Consider the following 17509-nt stretch of genomic DNA (forward strand, 5'->3'; position numbering starts at 1 on the left):
GGAATTCCCTCCATTCACTTTAAATAAATAGTTTTTGAGAATACATTAAATGCAAGGCACTGCACCAATGAATAAAACATCATCTCAGGGAGGATTTTGCTTTTATGCTATCAATTTCCAAGAGCTCATGCCTTGTCTCCCCAAAAGATTTACATTTTACAAGAACATCTTAAGGTTTTATAAGGAAGTATAGTTATTTCATCCTCCCTATAAAACAAAAGTGTTTACTAAATTTGCCTCTGAGGAAATTAAGTTTAATTGACTCAACCAAGTTTAAGCCAAGATTTCAGCCCCATCACTCCAACAGTATGTGCTAAGTCGTTTCGGTTGTGTCCAACTCTTTGTGACCCTATGGACTACAGCCTGCCAGGCTTCTCTGTCCATGGGATTCTCCAAGCAAGAATATTGGAGTGGGTTGCTGGGCCCTCCTCCAGGAGATCTTTCCAACCGAGGGATCAAACCCACGTCTCTCACGTTTCCTGCATTGGCAGGTGGGTTCTTTACCATTAGAGCCACCTGGGAAGCCCAATGTATAGTATAATAATGGATAATTTGGAAACACAAATAACCCCAAATTGTAGCTGATCAAATGGAATATAATGTTATTTCTCTCCCAGCAAACAGTCCTAAGTAGGATTTGCTGGTGGGGAAAGGATACTCTCTGCTCCATACAGTCATACTGGGATGCAGGCTACTAGATTGTCTACCACCTTCAAGCTTGGCTTTCAAAACCATTCTACTCATCACCATGCCTGCTCCCTCGAGAGGGTGAAGGGCATGGAGGAAACATGTGGGAGGTTTTAGGGTGAGAGGTGGAGTGTCACACATAGCCTCCCATTTACCTTTCGTTTATCAAAGCTCAGTTACCTGGTCACACCCACCTGCAAAGAAACCTTGGATATATGGTCCACTCCTGTGCCCTGGAAGAAAGGAGACAATAGATTTTGATGACTTAATAACAGTGTTACAAAAATCTTTCTTTAGGACTATTTAGCTCAACATTTCCAAAAGGGATTTGATTATGAACCTCTTTTCTCTCAGCACCTATGAATGCACTGTAGAATATAACATACTTTGGGAAAAACTGCAATCTGGAGACTGTGAAATCCCATAATGAAAAGAAACCTAAATTTCCCAGCATGATAGATATTTTTAAAAACTTTTTTAAATGTTAATTTAAAAAAATTATTGGACTATAATTGATTTATAATATTGTGTTAGTTTCAGGAGTACAGCAAAGTGAATCAGTTACACATATACATGTATCCACTCTTTTAGACTCTCTTCTCATATAGGTCACTGCAGAGAACTGAGTAGAGTTCCTTCTGCTAAACAGTATGTACTTAGTTATCTGTTTTATATATATATATATAGCATATATATATCGGAGAAGGCAATGGCACCCCACTCCAGTACTCTTGCCTGGAAAATCCCATGGATTGAGGAGCCTGGAAGGCTGCAGTCCATGGGGTTGCTGAGGGTCAGACACGACTGAGGAACTTCACTTTCGCTTTTCATGTTCATGCATTGGAGAAGGAAATGGCAACCCACTCCAGTGTTCTTGCCTGGAGAATCCCAGGGATGGGGGAGCCTGGTGGGCTGCCCTCTATGGAGTCTCACAGAGTCAGACATGACTGAAGCAACTTAGCAGCAGCAGCGTTTATATATATATATATATATATATATATATAATATTAGTCATTCAGTTGTGTTCAACTCTTTGCAACCCCATGAACTGTAGCCCATCAGGCTCCTCTGCCCATGGAATTCTCCAGGTAAGAATACTGGAGTGGGTTACCATTTCCTTTTCCAAATACAGAAAACCATGTAAAACAAATTGTACAATTTAGTTATCAGGCAAACGCTTTTGAAACAGCCACCCAGGTTATGAAATAGAAACTTGCCAGTGACTTACAAAGAGCTTCACAGGTTATATCCTCCTCACTCTGGTAAAATTAAACTCTGTAAAGACTTCTATGATAATCTTTTTTCTTACTTTCCTTTAGATTTGTAGTCTGAGTGGGCCAGACATTAAGTTCAAACCTGTTTTTACATATGCCTTTAAATCTCCTTTAAGCTAGCTTCTCTCATTGCTTTCTTTTTTTCTTCCTAGCAATTTACTGGTAAGGAAATGGGTCGCCTTTTCTACTTAATTTCCCAGTATGTCTCTTAAATTGCATCCTTGTGGTGAAATTTAACATGTTCCCCTGTCCTTAAATTTCCCATAAATTGGGAATAGCATGCAAAGGCTTAATCAGAATCATGTCTTTGGCAAGACTCCTTCATAGAAGGCGTGCTCTTTCTCAGGAGGCACATAATGTATGGTTATAGCTTTTTATGTGCTTGGCTAACATCGATGGTCAAAGCTTAAACTCATTATCATTTAGGAAACAGAAAACGGCAAACTTCCAATTCTATTATCCTTTCTCATTTACTTGTGGGAGTACTACTATAAGGAGAAATTTTTATCTCAACTGATATTTAATCACCTACTGCTCTATTATGTAATAGAAAAGGCAAGGAAAATGCTTATTCGCCATTTATTTACCATTTTTCACAACGAGGAGTTGTTTACCTAGCATCTTTGACTATATGTGACTATTTTTGTATCATAATGAAATCATAGATTTAAATAAATTTGATATATTTTAACCATTTTCAGTGATCACCTATACGAACGCTCAGCTTGTCCTAGTTGTAGTGTGTTTTAAATTTGTTCTATGAACACTTTAGTCAAGACTCTGGTGGCCTTTGTTAGCCTCCTTGTTACCCACTATGGTGCAACGTTTCAGGCTTATTTTATACATTTTCTTTGCCAGACTTAGAATCAGCTGTTTCTCTCTAAAAACCCCTGGGTTCCTTTGGTGGAAATAACTCTTTGGTGCCATAAGAAGAACTCCAGGGATACTGAACTTACTGGGTTCCACAGTTGCTAGACCGTTTCAGTGAGTGGAATTTTGAAATATATGCTATTATTTCCTTTATTTTGAAGATGAAATACTTCTTGAGTTCATGTTATGAACTAAAGGTATTTACTTAAGTTCTATCTTACATCTATATCTGCTTTATTTTATACCAAAAATCCACTTTTTCAAAGATACTGGAGATAGAACAGAATATTTCATAATTATACATTTGCCCTATTCAATATAACACAGAAAATAGTCCCTATACTCCACCAACATGAGTTAAAATGTTAAAATGTAATAAAATTTAAAACGGTCATATCTTTTACATAGGTTCTCTCATTCTTTAACATTTGTATTTTATCTGTGTTTTATTTATGTGTTCTTTCATATTTTGTCATTTCCGATATGACCAACCACTTATTTTTTAAATAGGAGTTTTCATCTGTTTTTTTATGCATGTCTGTCTTCTGCAGTTTCTTATCTATGGAAATGTTATTCTTTAATCCACTTTTCCTCTTAGCACCATTTTGTGGGATTTGAATTTGATTTCTTTCTTCACTTATTTCTCCAGGAAATCAATTTTTATGAACTTTTAGAAGCAGGTGTGATTGAGGCTTGTTTTTAGCTAATTTCATTTTTGTGGTCCAGGGTTCTCTGCTTTTGTTTGCTTGCTTTGAGTGGTCAAAAATTTAGCAGATTCATGAAATTTACTGGATCCATTTTCCTTCCAACTTTGTTTACTGGCCTTTCTTTTCCTTCACTGCTAGTCCTCTTACTTTGAGCAATTTGAAACTCTTCCCACCAGTTTCTTTTCAGTGCAGAAAATCGTCCTGGAAGGCAGTTTTGGCTTATAGTGTTGAGAATTCACTGGATTCAGGTTGCATCAGCCCCCAGAACCTGTCCATGGATTCCGTATATTTGCTTGCTTTTGGAGTATGCAAAAGCCTCCTACTCCATGGTTTAGTTTTCCAGTTTGGTGTTTTGGGGTATACCAGACACTCCATTTTTGCCTGGAAAATCCCATGGACGGAGGACCCTGGTAGGCTATAGTCCATGGGGTCGCGAAGAGTCGGACACGACTGAGTGACTTCACTTTCACTTTTCACTTTCATGCATTGGAGAAGGAAATGGCAACCCACTCCAGTATTCTTGCCTGGAGAATCCCAGGGGCAGAGGAGACTGGTGGGCTGCCATCTATGGGGTCACACAGAGTCAGACACAACTGAAGTGACTTAGCAGCAGCAGCAGACACTCCATTTTACCTTCTCCTTTCCCCTGTTGGATGCTGATATCACACAGGTTCTGTAACTTCAGTCCTTGGTCCTCTCCTATTCAAATTTTGAGGTTTGTGAAGAAAACTTGTCATTAATTTTACTGAGCATGTGGTTGGTTTAAATGGTTTTGATTTTGCTCTTCTTGTTGCACTGTGATATGCAAAAAACTTTTTTTTTCACTTTCTGTAACCATTTTCTCAGAATCTCTGAGGAAGTTTCCTTACATAGCATTGTTATACTATTTGACATCTTTTATCCCACTTTTTCAAAAAAAACAAGACTCAACTTCATAGCATATATATTCCCTTTTTTGCCTCATGAAATATAGAGAAAGGACTAATTAGCTAAATGGAGAGATTGTCTCAGAATTATCAGAATTTTCCATTCTGTAACAGAATAAAAACCTTGGGTTTCAATATCTGATGAAAGCTGACAAGGCCAGGCCTTGGAGATTCATGCTTACCTCCAGACAAGAAATTTAGAGAGTGAGTTAAATTCATAAGTACCTGGACTTATGCCAGGTTTTATTAAATTATCATTGTTAATATTAATAGTTCAGTATTAGAAAAATACAAAATTATATATTCTTCATTGGATTTATTTAGGATATAGCATCTAAGTTATCTTTTATTTTTATATGGGTAATTTAACACTCATTTACTGTTATAATTTATTCATTTAATGGTAGATTCTATTATTCTGGGAGCTGTCATTTGGATTTTATGGAAAAAGTATGGGAAGGAGAGAAAATATTATATTATCTTTTTATCAAGAATGCAGACCTATGGAGAAACCTTACATTTAGGCAATGTGATCATAGTCCAAGGTTAACCATTTGTCACTAAGGGCAGTTTACAAAAATCCAGTCTTATTACCCAGGAAGAAGCAAATTATCCTACACCAAATATTTATTATTTAGTTTTTAGGATAACCAAACATTATCCTACACCAAATATTTATTATCTACATACTGTTGTCAGAGACATAACAAGGCTCTCAATGTCCAAGAAAATTAAGACACACATTCTCCAAATAGCCCATGGGAAGGAATGCACACATATCAATACAAGTACAGTGGAAATGTTTACTTGATAAGGTGAGTCCACTTATAAGGGTGCAAATAAATCAATGGAGGCTCTCAGAGGGAATATCTGATTTACTTTTGACAGATGAATACAAATATTCAGGTCAGGCCCAGGGATAGAGGCCTCATTGCTAGAGAGAAAAAAGGTATGAAGGTGCAATATTATATCGTAAGATTAAACTTTAAGGTAAGTGCTGGTTTTCAAAGTTTATAAACCTAATCTCATAAAGGGCTTATATACTAGGTACTATTGGTTCTTATTGGTCATCTCCTTCCCTAGCAAATAAACTTTAGCTATCTAATGTTGTCCTTTATAATGAGACTGGTTTAAAGTTGATTTGGCGTTAGTTATCCACACATCACATTCTCACTTCTCTATTTAGGAAGTTGACAGTGTCTTTTTATGAATATTCTAGGGGAGAGGAAGTTCAGGTTTATATTTGAAGAGTTTTGATCCAATAAAGAAATCATCTAGATATAAGGCTCCTTTGCCATCCATTTTTTTCTTAGCCGACCCCTATCTGCCTTGTGACCTAGTCATTATTTTATGAACTTCCTATAAAGAGCTCACAGAGAGAAAAGAGTAAGGAGAAACACTAATTCATCTATTAGTTGTTAGCAGTGCTAGGGTAATTTTTATAAGGTAGAATATACAGATACTATATGAGATTAGGTTGGATTGTGTTTGTGGATTTCATTCACCTTCTTTGCCTGTTTCTCTGGACAGCGTTAGTAAGAGAGTTAGCTGCAGTGCTGGTTTTCAGTATATTAATTTCTAGAAAGTGATAATTAAAGTCTACATGGTTAAGAATGACAATCAGAGAGTATCATTATAAAAGCATATGTAGCAGACTTAGAGACTGGTAAGAGTGTGAGGTATGAGGGAAGGTACTCTTAAAAACTACCGAATTATGCTCCTGCCCCTTTCTCACCCAGGTCTGGATGAAGAACTGAGATATAGAATATATAAGTGAATTGTTCAAAGTTACATAATTTGAATTGTGTATGCATGTTTTCATGTGTGTTATTTTCTCTTTTGCTTTCTTTGGTGGTTTAGACTAAGCAAGTTCATAAATCTTATACACGTTCACCTTGTTCAATCATTGACTTTTTAAGGTAGAAAAGTAGTAGAACACTAATCAGGAGTAACTTTTAAGATGCTTTCATTTTCTTTCATTGGTAAATCATTGAAGTTATCACTCCTTCTCATGAGAACAATCAAATTAATTGCTGAATTAATAGTAAATTATTTGTAAGCGTTAGCATGGGATTCCTTTGGAGATAATTAAGAATAATTACCTGGTTTCAATGGCCCTTCTTGATCATCTAGAGGCAATTTGATGTAATTAAAATGTAAAAATACTTTATAAGTATTGACAGATTATCCAACTATAAAGTCACATAAATAGTAAATGTGTTTCCATGGCTCCAAACATTTGAAAATAGAAGAGAATTTTGTAGCATTTTTCTATATATTTCAGTGTATTCTAACATTATCACTTTGCTTAGCAGCCAAAATTAAGTTTACAGGTTGTGTTCTTGCTACAGTGTCTGAAAAGGTAAAAGAATAAAAGTTAAAAAAAATCCCAAATATGAAAATGATGGTTTGATGACATGAATTCAGAGACTTTTCTCTTTCCTGTGGTTTAAACATCTATGTGCCTCTAGATTTCTGGATCTGAATTATGTTGTATATAATGGTGTTACCTGAACAACCATGTGTAAAATATATACCAGAATTTTCAGGGAGTGACACAGGAAGTAGAAATCATGCTCTATTATGTCCTCCAAGAATTTATAAAGAAAAGGAGGAGATGGTGTAATAAAGAAAAAAGAATGATCATATAAAGGCAAATGCAACATATATGTTTATGTTTGGAGTCAAATACTGTATAGTAATTCTTGAACATGGGTGGAAGGTTGCTTAGGATGGAAGAGAAGGACTTGTTATTATTAAAAGAAAGACTGTCAATGATGAAGTCTTGATTAGTGTTCTGAAGAAGAAGTAGGAGGAAGATAGGATATAGGACATGGGAAAGGAGATTATTCTAGTAGGGAGAGCTTCTGAAGGTCCTCTGTGAGTAGAGTAGATGGATGACAGATGGCAGGCAGGTTTACCTGGCTCAAGAATGTCATATGCATTGAGGCAATAAGAGGACATGTAGACCCATAAGTAAAGTGACTTTTGTGAGAGATTTTTGAAGTTCCTGTTTATACATTTATTTTGCTGAAAGGGCAACTGCATGAAGTAACTAATCTGTGGATCATAAGGCCTCCCAAATAAGTGGAAAGTTTTGTTATATTGGCAATATTGATTTCATAATTCCCTCTCTTTGTTCTGTTTTTTAAAAATATTTTCTCATTAAAGTGTTCTGTGTGGTTATTTATTTGGGGCTGGACTAGCCGGAGACACAAGGGACGTTGTCTTCCTTTTCTCATTCATTTATACATTCAAAATGTGTTCATCTCTTGCTACCTGGCAAATCAATTTGAGAGTACAGAGTGTGTTTAGTGGATGAAAATGGTCCCCACGTGCCTAATTATTCATCATAATGTAGAACAAGAAAGAGTTGTCAGGTAGAAAAACCAGAAACTACTTACATTGAATCCCATAATGATTTTATTTTTTAAATATTCTGTTTCATACTCTATTCAATAGTCTCTTCCCTGTAGGTGTTGTACATGTGCCTCCATGTATACAGATCAGCACATTCAATTTATCAACAAACATAAGTTCTTTCTAACTCTGCCTGCTCTTTGATTTTCATAGTCGTGTGATCCGCACACAATGCAGAGAAGAACCCGTCACCTGCTGAGGCCTTCCTTGAGCTCCAGGACGTGTGCTGAAGACTCACAGGTGCGGCCCTGCCTTCTCAATGAAAATTGCTTCCAGTTCCAGTACAATCTAACAGGTATGGCTGTAAACCACAAGTTTGATTCCATACAGCATGGAATCATGCTGTCCTAGAATGCAGCTCTCTCATGGCTTTTATTATTTCAAGAAACTAAAGCTTGTGATGTACTTGCTCTATGGGGCTCACCAAGGATAAATGGCAGGCCTGACTGGACAGGGATATTTTAGAGACCTCCTTATTCAGACATGGAATACCACTGTGTTCAGTGTCTGAAACTAAAGGACTGTATAACTATGTTGATCTGTTCCCTGCAGCAATGATACCCAGAATGCCATGACATGTGGAATCAGGTTAAGTTTCAGCATTGACTTCAGTACTGATAACCAAATGGCCAGCTGTCTGAAGGGGCAAAATAGTTGCCTTTTCCTGAAACAAATTTTCCACTGAGGTCACAGTGGCACTACTGAAATTTCTCATGTAGAAAACCTCTAGTAAATTCTATGAGACTGTCTTTATAGGTGAGAGTTGACCTGTTGTATTTGTCCTTTTTCCTTCATTAAAGATCCTTTAGATCATTAGTTTTCATACTAATTTTCCAAAAATAAAATAAAATTTGCTCTACTGAAAAAGCATGTCTTTAAAATGCTGATTTTGCTATACATGGACTTGCTCTTCCTATTAACTTTTAGATCATCTACCAAATATGAAAAATCTTCTTAGGTTCTCACTGTATATGATTGAGGATCTCTTTTTCTACCCACACCAAAATAAAATTTTTTAAAAGAATTAGTTATGGGATGATTTATTCTAACTCTCGCTGTTGAGTTTGTAATACAGTTAGCCAAATCTACAAAACCTTCTCTCATGAGAGAATAATTTTATTAAAGTGAGAGTTTTCAAAATGGCCCTTTTAGTCATGACTTCTTTCCCTTTGGGGGTACCTTTCTTGGCTCCACTGTACCAAATATACCCAATGATTTAGATAATTATATTTATTTTTTGAAAATATCTTCAAGTTGATATCACAGACTAGCATCATTTCTGTATGTTTTTTCTTTCTCAATTACATCCAGCAATTAGATGATTCCAAACTGGTGGTCCTTGGTGCTTAGGTTTTTTCCTTTTCCTACTTCGGCCACCTATGAGATGATTTCTATAAACTATTTGGCTTCTGACCTCAAGAAAGCAAATTCACTTCTATTTGGTGATCTGATTGATTGATTGTTTTGTAATTAAAGAATTGCATAATGCTTTTTGAAGCCACATAGAAATGGTTTTAGGATTCTGTGTACACTATTCTCCACTGATGCAGAGAATCAAAGCTTTGTTGTCTTTTGCTCACATGGTCATAACTTTGAAACTCAGTGTGGTGACCCTATGCCCGTAGAGTGGAGCACATGCCAGCTGAGTGAAAATGCAACCTGTGGGCAAGGCATCAGGACCCGCCTTCTGAGCTGTGTGCGCAGTGATGGCAAGCCTGTTGCCATGGACGAATGTGAGCAGGTAAATATGTGTATCTTGGTCTGCAACCTTCACAATGCTTACTATAAATGACCCTCCCAGTTTCTTCTCATCACAGCTTAGGTTCAATTAGAGTAAGAGTTACTAGTATTATACAGTTACAACTCATGAGTTTGAACTTAGTTAAAATGACAGGAAACGTCATTTTGCATTGGAGAAATGGGTTCATTAAAAATATAGTTCTTCATTATTTCTAAGAACTTATTTAGATGTACTTGCTTGCCAACTAACAATTGACATCATTGACTCTAAAATTGATTTTTAGTATTGGGCAGATGATTCAATTTGCCTAAGTAGGAAACACTGTCCCTTGCATGTAAGATGCATAGTGATACTTGCTATTAGAATACTCTGCTAATTTTCTTAGCAAATGTTTGCTAGGTAATAAACACAGTGCATTTTTCATCTTAAAATAAGCTAAATGTCTCTCTACCAAGTTGGGTAGAGTTGGTGGGTTTTGAATCTTTCTAATTTTATATTTTTCCCCATCACAAAATATGTGGAATTTGGACAAAAGCTATAATCAAATCTCTTCCCCAAAAGCTGACATTTCCTCCCCAACATATAAGTGAAATGCCCTATGATGGCAGTTTAGAAACAAAGATGACCATACGCTATCACATTATAAGAATCACTAAAACAATCTTTGGAATAATTGGAAATGTGTGGGGTCAGTGAACTCAGGTTTCACGGGAATGTCTTTAGCAAACTGACAAAATAAAAGTTGTCTCATTCTCCTTAGATAAGTAGAGTCCACAAGTGAAAATTAAAATTATCAGAACAAAACCTCCTCACTGATCCCGAGTTAACCTTATTAAGTATTACCATAACATCACTTTCAACCAGCAGTATCACCATGGACCAACAGAAACCCTGAAACTAGACCATGTGAAATCAGATGTGCCTTTTAATGAAATTCTGAGACTGGTTCATACAGAGTTCTCTCTAACAAGTGTCATGATTTAACATTTTGTTTCATCTCCCTCTCAAGACTGTTGTCTGCTTCAAGAAAAATAAATCACCAACCTACAACAACTCAAGTAAAAAATTTACATTTAGTGTACATAGTAAATCTTTCCTTTTGATATAAAAGCAGTATAAACTATTCATTAATAGAAAAATTAGTTTCTCTTCTTTCTAAATACATGTTCAACAAATATTTAAAGTCCCAAATTATTAACCTAAGCAGGATATCCACATATCTCAAATGGATCAAAGATCTTATGATGTCATTTCTAGTTCATTTCTAGTTTGCCCATATAGTAAGTAATCATGCTGTAATCAATAATTTTAGCTCAGAATAGACATTGCTAATATGTAACATATATTGAATGTTAGTATTTTCCTCAATCACACAATGTACAATTCCTAAAACTGAATATTTTGGTATTCTTTCTGTGTCCCTTGGATGATTTACTCTTTCAATAAGACCTCTTCTACACTGGCCATTAGAAAATGTGTGATTTTGCCTAGATGTGGGTTTAAGAGAGGACAAGAGGAAAAGAAACCGTATCATCAACTTTTCCCTTGATTAAGATCATGTTTATGTTTTTAGCTAATCGGTCTTTTGTATGAACTTTAGATGGGTTGTTGATTTCAGTTTTATTCTTCTACTTATTGTTTAGCCTAGGTTGCTGTTAGTGTGAGCTCTCTATATACTATTCTATATACTATTGGTCTATCCAGAGGGCAAGATGCCTGAATTTAGCACTGAGGCATCCCTCTGGTTCCTTGCTGGCTGAGTGACAGGACAGATCTCTGTGTAACGTAATTGCCTGCTTTCCTGGTCCCTTAAATGTGGGTCTATTCTAAAGTTGAAGGTTTTATCAAAAGAAATTTGGACTGACAAGTTTCTATGTCATGAAGTAAGGATCATCATTTTTTCAGACTTGCCATCAGTTTCTATAAGCCAGGCTATTTTTCTCACAAAAACATAGCAAAATTATTCTCACAGAATAGAGATTATTATCCCACAAAAGGATAGTGATTTGATTTGATGTTGCGATGAATTCTCCAGTACAATCATATTTCCTTCCCATCTGCAGCGTAACTTGGAGAAGCCACAGAGGACAAACCTTCACTGCCTGGTGGAGTGTGTGGTCAACTGTCAGCTCTCGGGATGGACAGCTTGGACAGAGTGCTCACAGACTTGTGGCCTCGGAGGTATGTGGCTTTCCTGTGTTGGTTTCCATGAAACAATTCAGTTTTTAAGTACCTCTTTGTATGCCATAGCTTGATAAATGAGCATAAGGCATGTTGGCCACGTGAGGCTGACCCAGGGGAGCAGAGAAAGGGAGCCTGACTTCTTAACAGTCCTTTTGTTTTATTGTATTTTATTTCTTGAAGTATACTTCACTTACAGTGTTGTGTCAATCTCTGCTATACAGCAAGATGACTCAGTTATACACATATGGACATTCTTTTTTTCTTAATATTCTTTTCCATTATGGCTTATCATGGGATATTGAATATAGCTCCCTGTGCTATACAGTAGTACACTGTTGTTTATCCACTCCATATATAATAGTTTATCTCTGCTAATCCCAAACTCCCACTCCTTCCTTCCCAAACTCCCTCCCCCTTGGAAACCATGAATCTGATCTCTAAGTTCATTTGTGTTATATTTTGGACTCCATGTATAAGTGATATCATATAGTATTTGTCTTCCTCTTTCTCATTTACTTCCCTTAGTATGATAATCTCAAATTGTATCCATGTTGCTGCATATGGCATTATTTTGTTCTTTTTTATGGCTGAGTAGTACAAGGCAGAGGGTGAAGAACTGGCCTGGTAACAGTGGCAGACACCAGAGGGGGCACTGGCCCTGTGAGATGGTGTTTATTCTGAAGGTCCTAAGTTCAACAAACTCAAAAAATGTTGACCTCCATGGTTTTTGGAAGAAGTGTGTGTTCTATAAGTCAAACTGGCTCCTGTATCAGGTAAACCCCTAATAACAGTGACTTTGTATCATATTGTGCTGTGCTTAGTCGCTCAGTCATGTCCGACTCTGTGACCCTATGGACTGTAGCCCACCAGGCTCCTCTGTCCGTGGGAATTCTCCAGGCAAGAATACTAGAGTGTGTTGCTATGTTCTCCTCCAGGAGATCTTCCCAACCCAGGAATCGAACCCAGGTCTCCCACATTGCAGGCGGATTTTTTACCATCTGAGCCACCAGGAAGCCCAGAACTGGTATAGGTAGCATATCCCTTCTCCAGGGAATCTTCATGACCCAGAAATTGAACCAGTGTCTCCTGCATTGCAGGCAGATTCTTTACCAGCTGAGCTACCAAGGAAGCCCCTAGTATCATGGGTTAGAGACTAATTTTTCACTCACATAAAGGGAGGGGTAGTGTCTGCTTCACGGAGTCCATCAAGAACACAGGTTGATGGAGCCCCTACCACTTAAACATAATCAAATTTTTCTGGAAGATGATATCACGCTGGTCCTGTGGAGGTTTTTATGGACCAGGGTGGAAGTTATATACATCTCTACTATCTTTACTCTACTGAATAAATTTGGTCCCATTTCTCCAGTTCAGTGCAAGATAGCAGAGCAGGAAATGTAGTTTCTTGATGACCAATCACTTCTTAGCAACAGTATTATGGAGGAAACAGTTCCTGTGGAGGAAAGGGAGGATAAACCTTTGCTGAACAAACAGCAATTAATACCAAAGTTCCCAGGTAAGTAATGCACAATGGCAGGGAATGCAGAAGGCAGCTGGTGCTCGGGAGCTAGGTAAATGGCAACATGGATGGCACTTGAGCCAGGGACCAAGACATGTGCATGTAAAGACAATAAGGAGAGTGTACCAGAAAAGCACAGAGCTGAGGCTTAGGATAGGATTCTGGTCCCAAAAAAGAGTTACAGTTTATCTAAGGTAAATGACAGAAATTTGGAGTAGGGACCTAGGGAAAATCCTGCTATATAGGTAATCACAAAGTAGAGGAGGAGAAAAAAGAACTGCATGTTGCAGGAATCATGGAATCTGGTAGGGAGATGGGGCTAAAAACCCTGGATCTGATCACCAAACAAAGACAGTTGGAAGGGATTTTTTAGAAGCTCTGTGATTGGACCACTGCCACTGCGATATGGGCTCATCTCTAAGCCTCTCACAAGTGAATATGCTGGGACTGTTAATACTTCTCTGCCTTAGTTGGGATTGTCTGAGGGACTGAGGCAGGATACAGCATGGAAGAGGGTCTCCTCTGTGAACTCAGCTCTCAGAGCCTGGAAAGAACAGAGCGGACAGCAGTACTCAGGATATGTATTAGGAAAACGTAGCTAAGGAAATTGAAATTTACTTCCTCAAAGAGCATCACTCGAAATGAAAATATGAGGCTCACAGTGTCCAGTGATAACAGCATGCCATTTCGTGCACATCTGAGAGCCTGCAGAAGCACATCAGGAAACCAAGTGGTAAATCTTACGACCAAGATTTTGGTGAGTGACCTAAACTATTTTCTCAATTATTCTGATTGGCAGCATCGTGTAGTTCCCAATTAGGCATCCACTTTAAGGTTGGGTAAATCCAGGTTTGAATTGTAGCTTTTTAGGCAAACGACTTACTCTTTCTGAGTCTCAGCTTCTTCATCTCTAAAATGGAATTCATGCACATTAGAGGCTTTGTTTAGGATTTGAGAATTAAATACAATGAAGTATATGTAGCCACAGAGCACAGTATCTGACACAGCATCGGTGTTTATTGTGTGTTAATGTTCATCTCCACCCTCCTACCCACCAGTAGGAAAGACTTTTATCAGAGACTCCCTCCGATTTTATAAAGATTATCCCACAGACTCACTTTCTCTCATCATCTACTCTCACATCTCATCCTTCACCCCACTTAAAGTCCATACATTAAAATCACAAGCTAAGCAATGTTTTGAAAATGCAAATCTGAATAATTGTTTTTCTACTGACTTGAGTCATTTATCCATTAAATAAATACTAATGTGCCATTCATAGTACAATGAGTTGGACATAAAGCAGTGAGGGGAAAAAAGACAGTTTCCTTATTCCCATGATCCCCTGATACCTACAATCTAGTTGAGGGACAACAGACAACAAGCAAGTAGGTAATACTATGTGGAAATGAAAGCACTGACAGAGCACTAATTATTTGCATTAGCGATGTGACGAATGGTTGCTACCCTGTCCAGAGTGATCCACCCTGATTATCCCACAGCCCTGTAGTCTTATGCTCATGGCCCTCTGCCAGGAGGTGTGACTCTCACAGTGGTAAAGAGTAGCATTAAAAAGCAGAGAAAGGATGAAGTCCTGTATGGTGAGCACAGACCACAGGACCTGTAGGATCTCACAGTGCCTGTCTGTCTGTTCCCACCACCCTTCTTTATCATGTTGGATCTCTCTGCTGCAATGTAGTATATTTCAGTCATAATCTTGAGTGTCTGCTTCCTTACACTTTGCCTCCCATGGAATATCTCACTGTTATCCCACTATCACTCGCTACTACTTTAATATGTATAAATTGAATCAATTTTCATATCTGTCTAAGGAATCAGTGATCTTTTTGGAGTTCTTCATGGGTGAATCCCTCTAGTTCCCATCAAACACGCTACATGGCATATCAGGGGAATCTCAGCTAACATTTGTCATTGCCCACGTGGTTCTGTGGGCTCCCAGGTGGTACAGTGGTAAAGAATCCACCTTCCAGTGCAGGAGACACAGGGGACGTGGGCTTAATCCCTGGATCAGGAAGATCCCCTTGAGACAGGCATGGCAAACCTCCCCCCTGCCGCAGGATTCTTGACTAGAGAATCCCATGGACAGAGGAACCTGGAGGGCTACAGTCCATGGAGTCACAAAGAGTGGACATGACTGTGTCATTGAGTACACAGAAGTGGTTCTGGACCATAGGGGGAAAGCTGGAAGGGGAAGAGCTTGCAGACTGGATCACAAGCCCAAAGGAAGTCAAACCCTGCTAGTGGTTATTTTCCTCTCTCTCTAATTGACATCATAAGTCTTAGGTATCATTAGTCCAGAATGTGTTCAATGCAAGGAGACAGATCCATTTATTATTATTCTTGTCCCCAAATCTTAATTCTGCCACTGTACAAAGTCAGTGAAACATGACAGATCTTCACGTTATGCTGATAAACAACCTTTGAAAATAGGACCCCAAATTGTAAGTTTAGTACCATAAAATATTACTTTGATTTTTTTAAGGAGTTCTGTTGGTGCTGCGGACTCATCAGACCTTGTTAGTCTAGTAGAAAAACAAAAACAAACAAGGAAAAGTCCTTTCCAAGTCTGAATCCCACTATTGGAGATTTCTAGGCAATTAGAGTTTGAACTTAAATTCATCTTTTGTAATCTTTAGAATAATAAACACTCAAAAGTTCCTAAGGAAAGTCACTGCGTGAACGAAGGCACAGAATGAATTGCACAAAGCACTTGGAAGTCATGTGATAGCTTCTACTGCACATAAATATAGCGCTAGTTACAAATCATTTCTAGCTAGCTTCTAAGGGTCTGCTAGGATAACTTCTTGGGAATCCTTTCTTGACCTTGATCTCCTAAATTAAGATGCAACAGTGTCTTTTAAAAATATTCCATAATCCTGATATTTGGCAAACCCTCCAGGAATCTAAATGTATATGTACTCCATTTTCTTTATTTATTCAATCAAAATTTATAAAGTTTACACCTATTATCCTGACACCAACTGGTATATACTTTCATTGTCAAAAGAGATACTGTGGAAAAGAAATTATATGGAGATGCTCCTATTCTCACTTCTGTTCTTGAAGGCAGAGCTATAGAGAAGTTTGCTCACATATTTCACAACTATTCATTGGAAGTTTCCCCAAAGCCAGGCATTCTCCCAGGAGCTAAAAACACACTGTGTATAGAAAGGCTAAGATCCCAGGGAAACAAAGTCCCCTGACTTCATAAAACTAATATTTTAGTAGAGAACTAGATGGCAACGATAAGAAAGACAGGCAGATGACAAATAAATAAGTAAACATACACAAAGGTAACACACATCAATAAGCGCCATGTTAAAAAAGTCATGAGATGGAGAATAACAAGTATTTGCAGGGAAGTGAGGGATGAAAGAAGAGAGGCCACGAAGGAGGTATTTCTGTCAGAATTCAATGATGAAGTGATGCTGTTCATGTCATTGCTGTTTTCTTCACTAGGCTTTTCAGGGTTTAATCTCTAAACAAGCCTTTTTTGCATACCTGTTGCGTCCAAGGCTCTATATCAGGACCTCCAGACTTCAGTATAACAAGGACTATTTTTCTGATTTATTTGTGCCCAGTCTTTAAGAGTGGAGAAGGAAATGGCAACCCACTCCAGTGTTCTTGCCTGGAGAATCCCAGGGACGAGGGAGCCTGGGGGGCTGCCATCTATGGGGTCGCACAGAGTTGGACACGACTGAAGGGACTTAGCAGCAGCAGCAGCAGTCTTTAAGAAATAAAATGAAAAGGACAAAGAATAGGACACATAGCCCTTGAATTTTTAGGCATAGGCAGCTACCACCAGAACCATGCTGAGACAGTCTTCAGGTTCTATTCCTTTTATCTATTCTATTCCCGTCTATTCTATTCCATTCCATCCCACCAGCCCTCAGGCTACCTCCCATTCCAGCCTTCCAGGTCTAGTCTTCCAGCACTGCTCTTCCCTGATCACTAATCCCTGGCAGCTGGAGAACTCTGTATTTAAACCATGCCTTAATCCCCATGCAGCACAAGCTAAAGGCAACAAACAGTGAATAGTCAAAAGCCACAACATGTGGCACAGATGAACTTGTTTCTTAAAAGAAACTGAACTCCTGGCGCTGAAAAGGTTGGAAGCTATCATTGAAAAACATCTGTGCCTTGTCTCTTCTAAAACGGTG

At 38.0% G+C, this 17509-nt stretch overlaps 1 protein-coding gene across 9 annotated transcripts in view; it reads left to right on the forward strand.

The window, feature by feature from the left end:
* Positions 1–17509, forward strand: part of THSD7B (thrombospondin type 1 domain containing 7B) — a 1262144-nt gene that overhangs the window by 1197908 nt on the left and 46727 nt on the right. For all 9 annotated transcript variants that reach the window (XM_086367910.1, XM_086367918.1, XM_086367926.1 and 6 more), the window contains 3 exons: positions 8038–8179; positions 9510–9625; positions 11689–11806. In XM_086367910.1, coding sequence (XP_086224036.1) covers positions 8038–8179; positions 9510–9625; positions 11689–11806 — 376 coding nt within the window. The remainder of the gene's footprint in view (positions 1–8037; positions 8180–9509; positions 9626–11688; positions 11807–17509) is intronic.

The sequence above is a fragment of the Bos grunniens genome, chromosome 2, assembly GCF_055505025.1.
Source record: "Bos grunniens cultivar Pamir isolate PY7600 chromosome 2, Bosgru_T2T1.0, whole genome shotgun sequence".
In the NCBI taxonomy this organism is placed as follows: domain Eukaryota; kingdom Metazoa; phylum Chordata; class Mammalia; order Artiodactyla; family Bovidae; genus Bos; species Bos grunniens.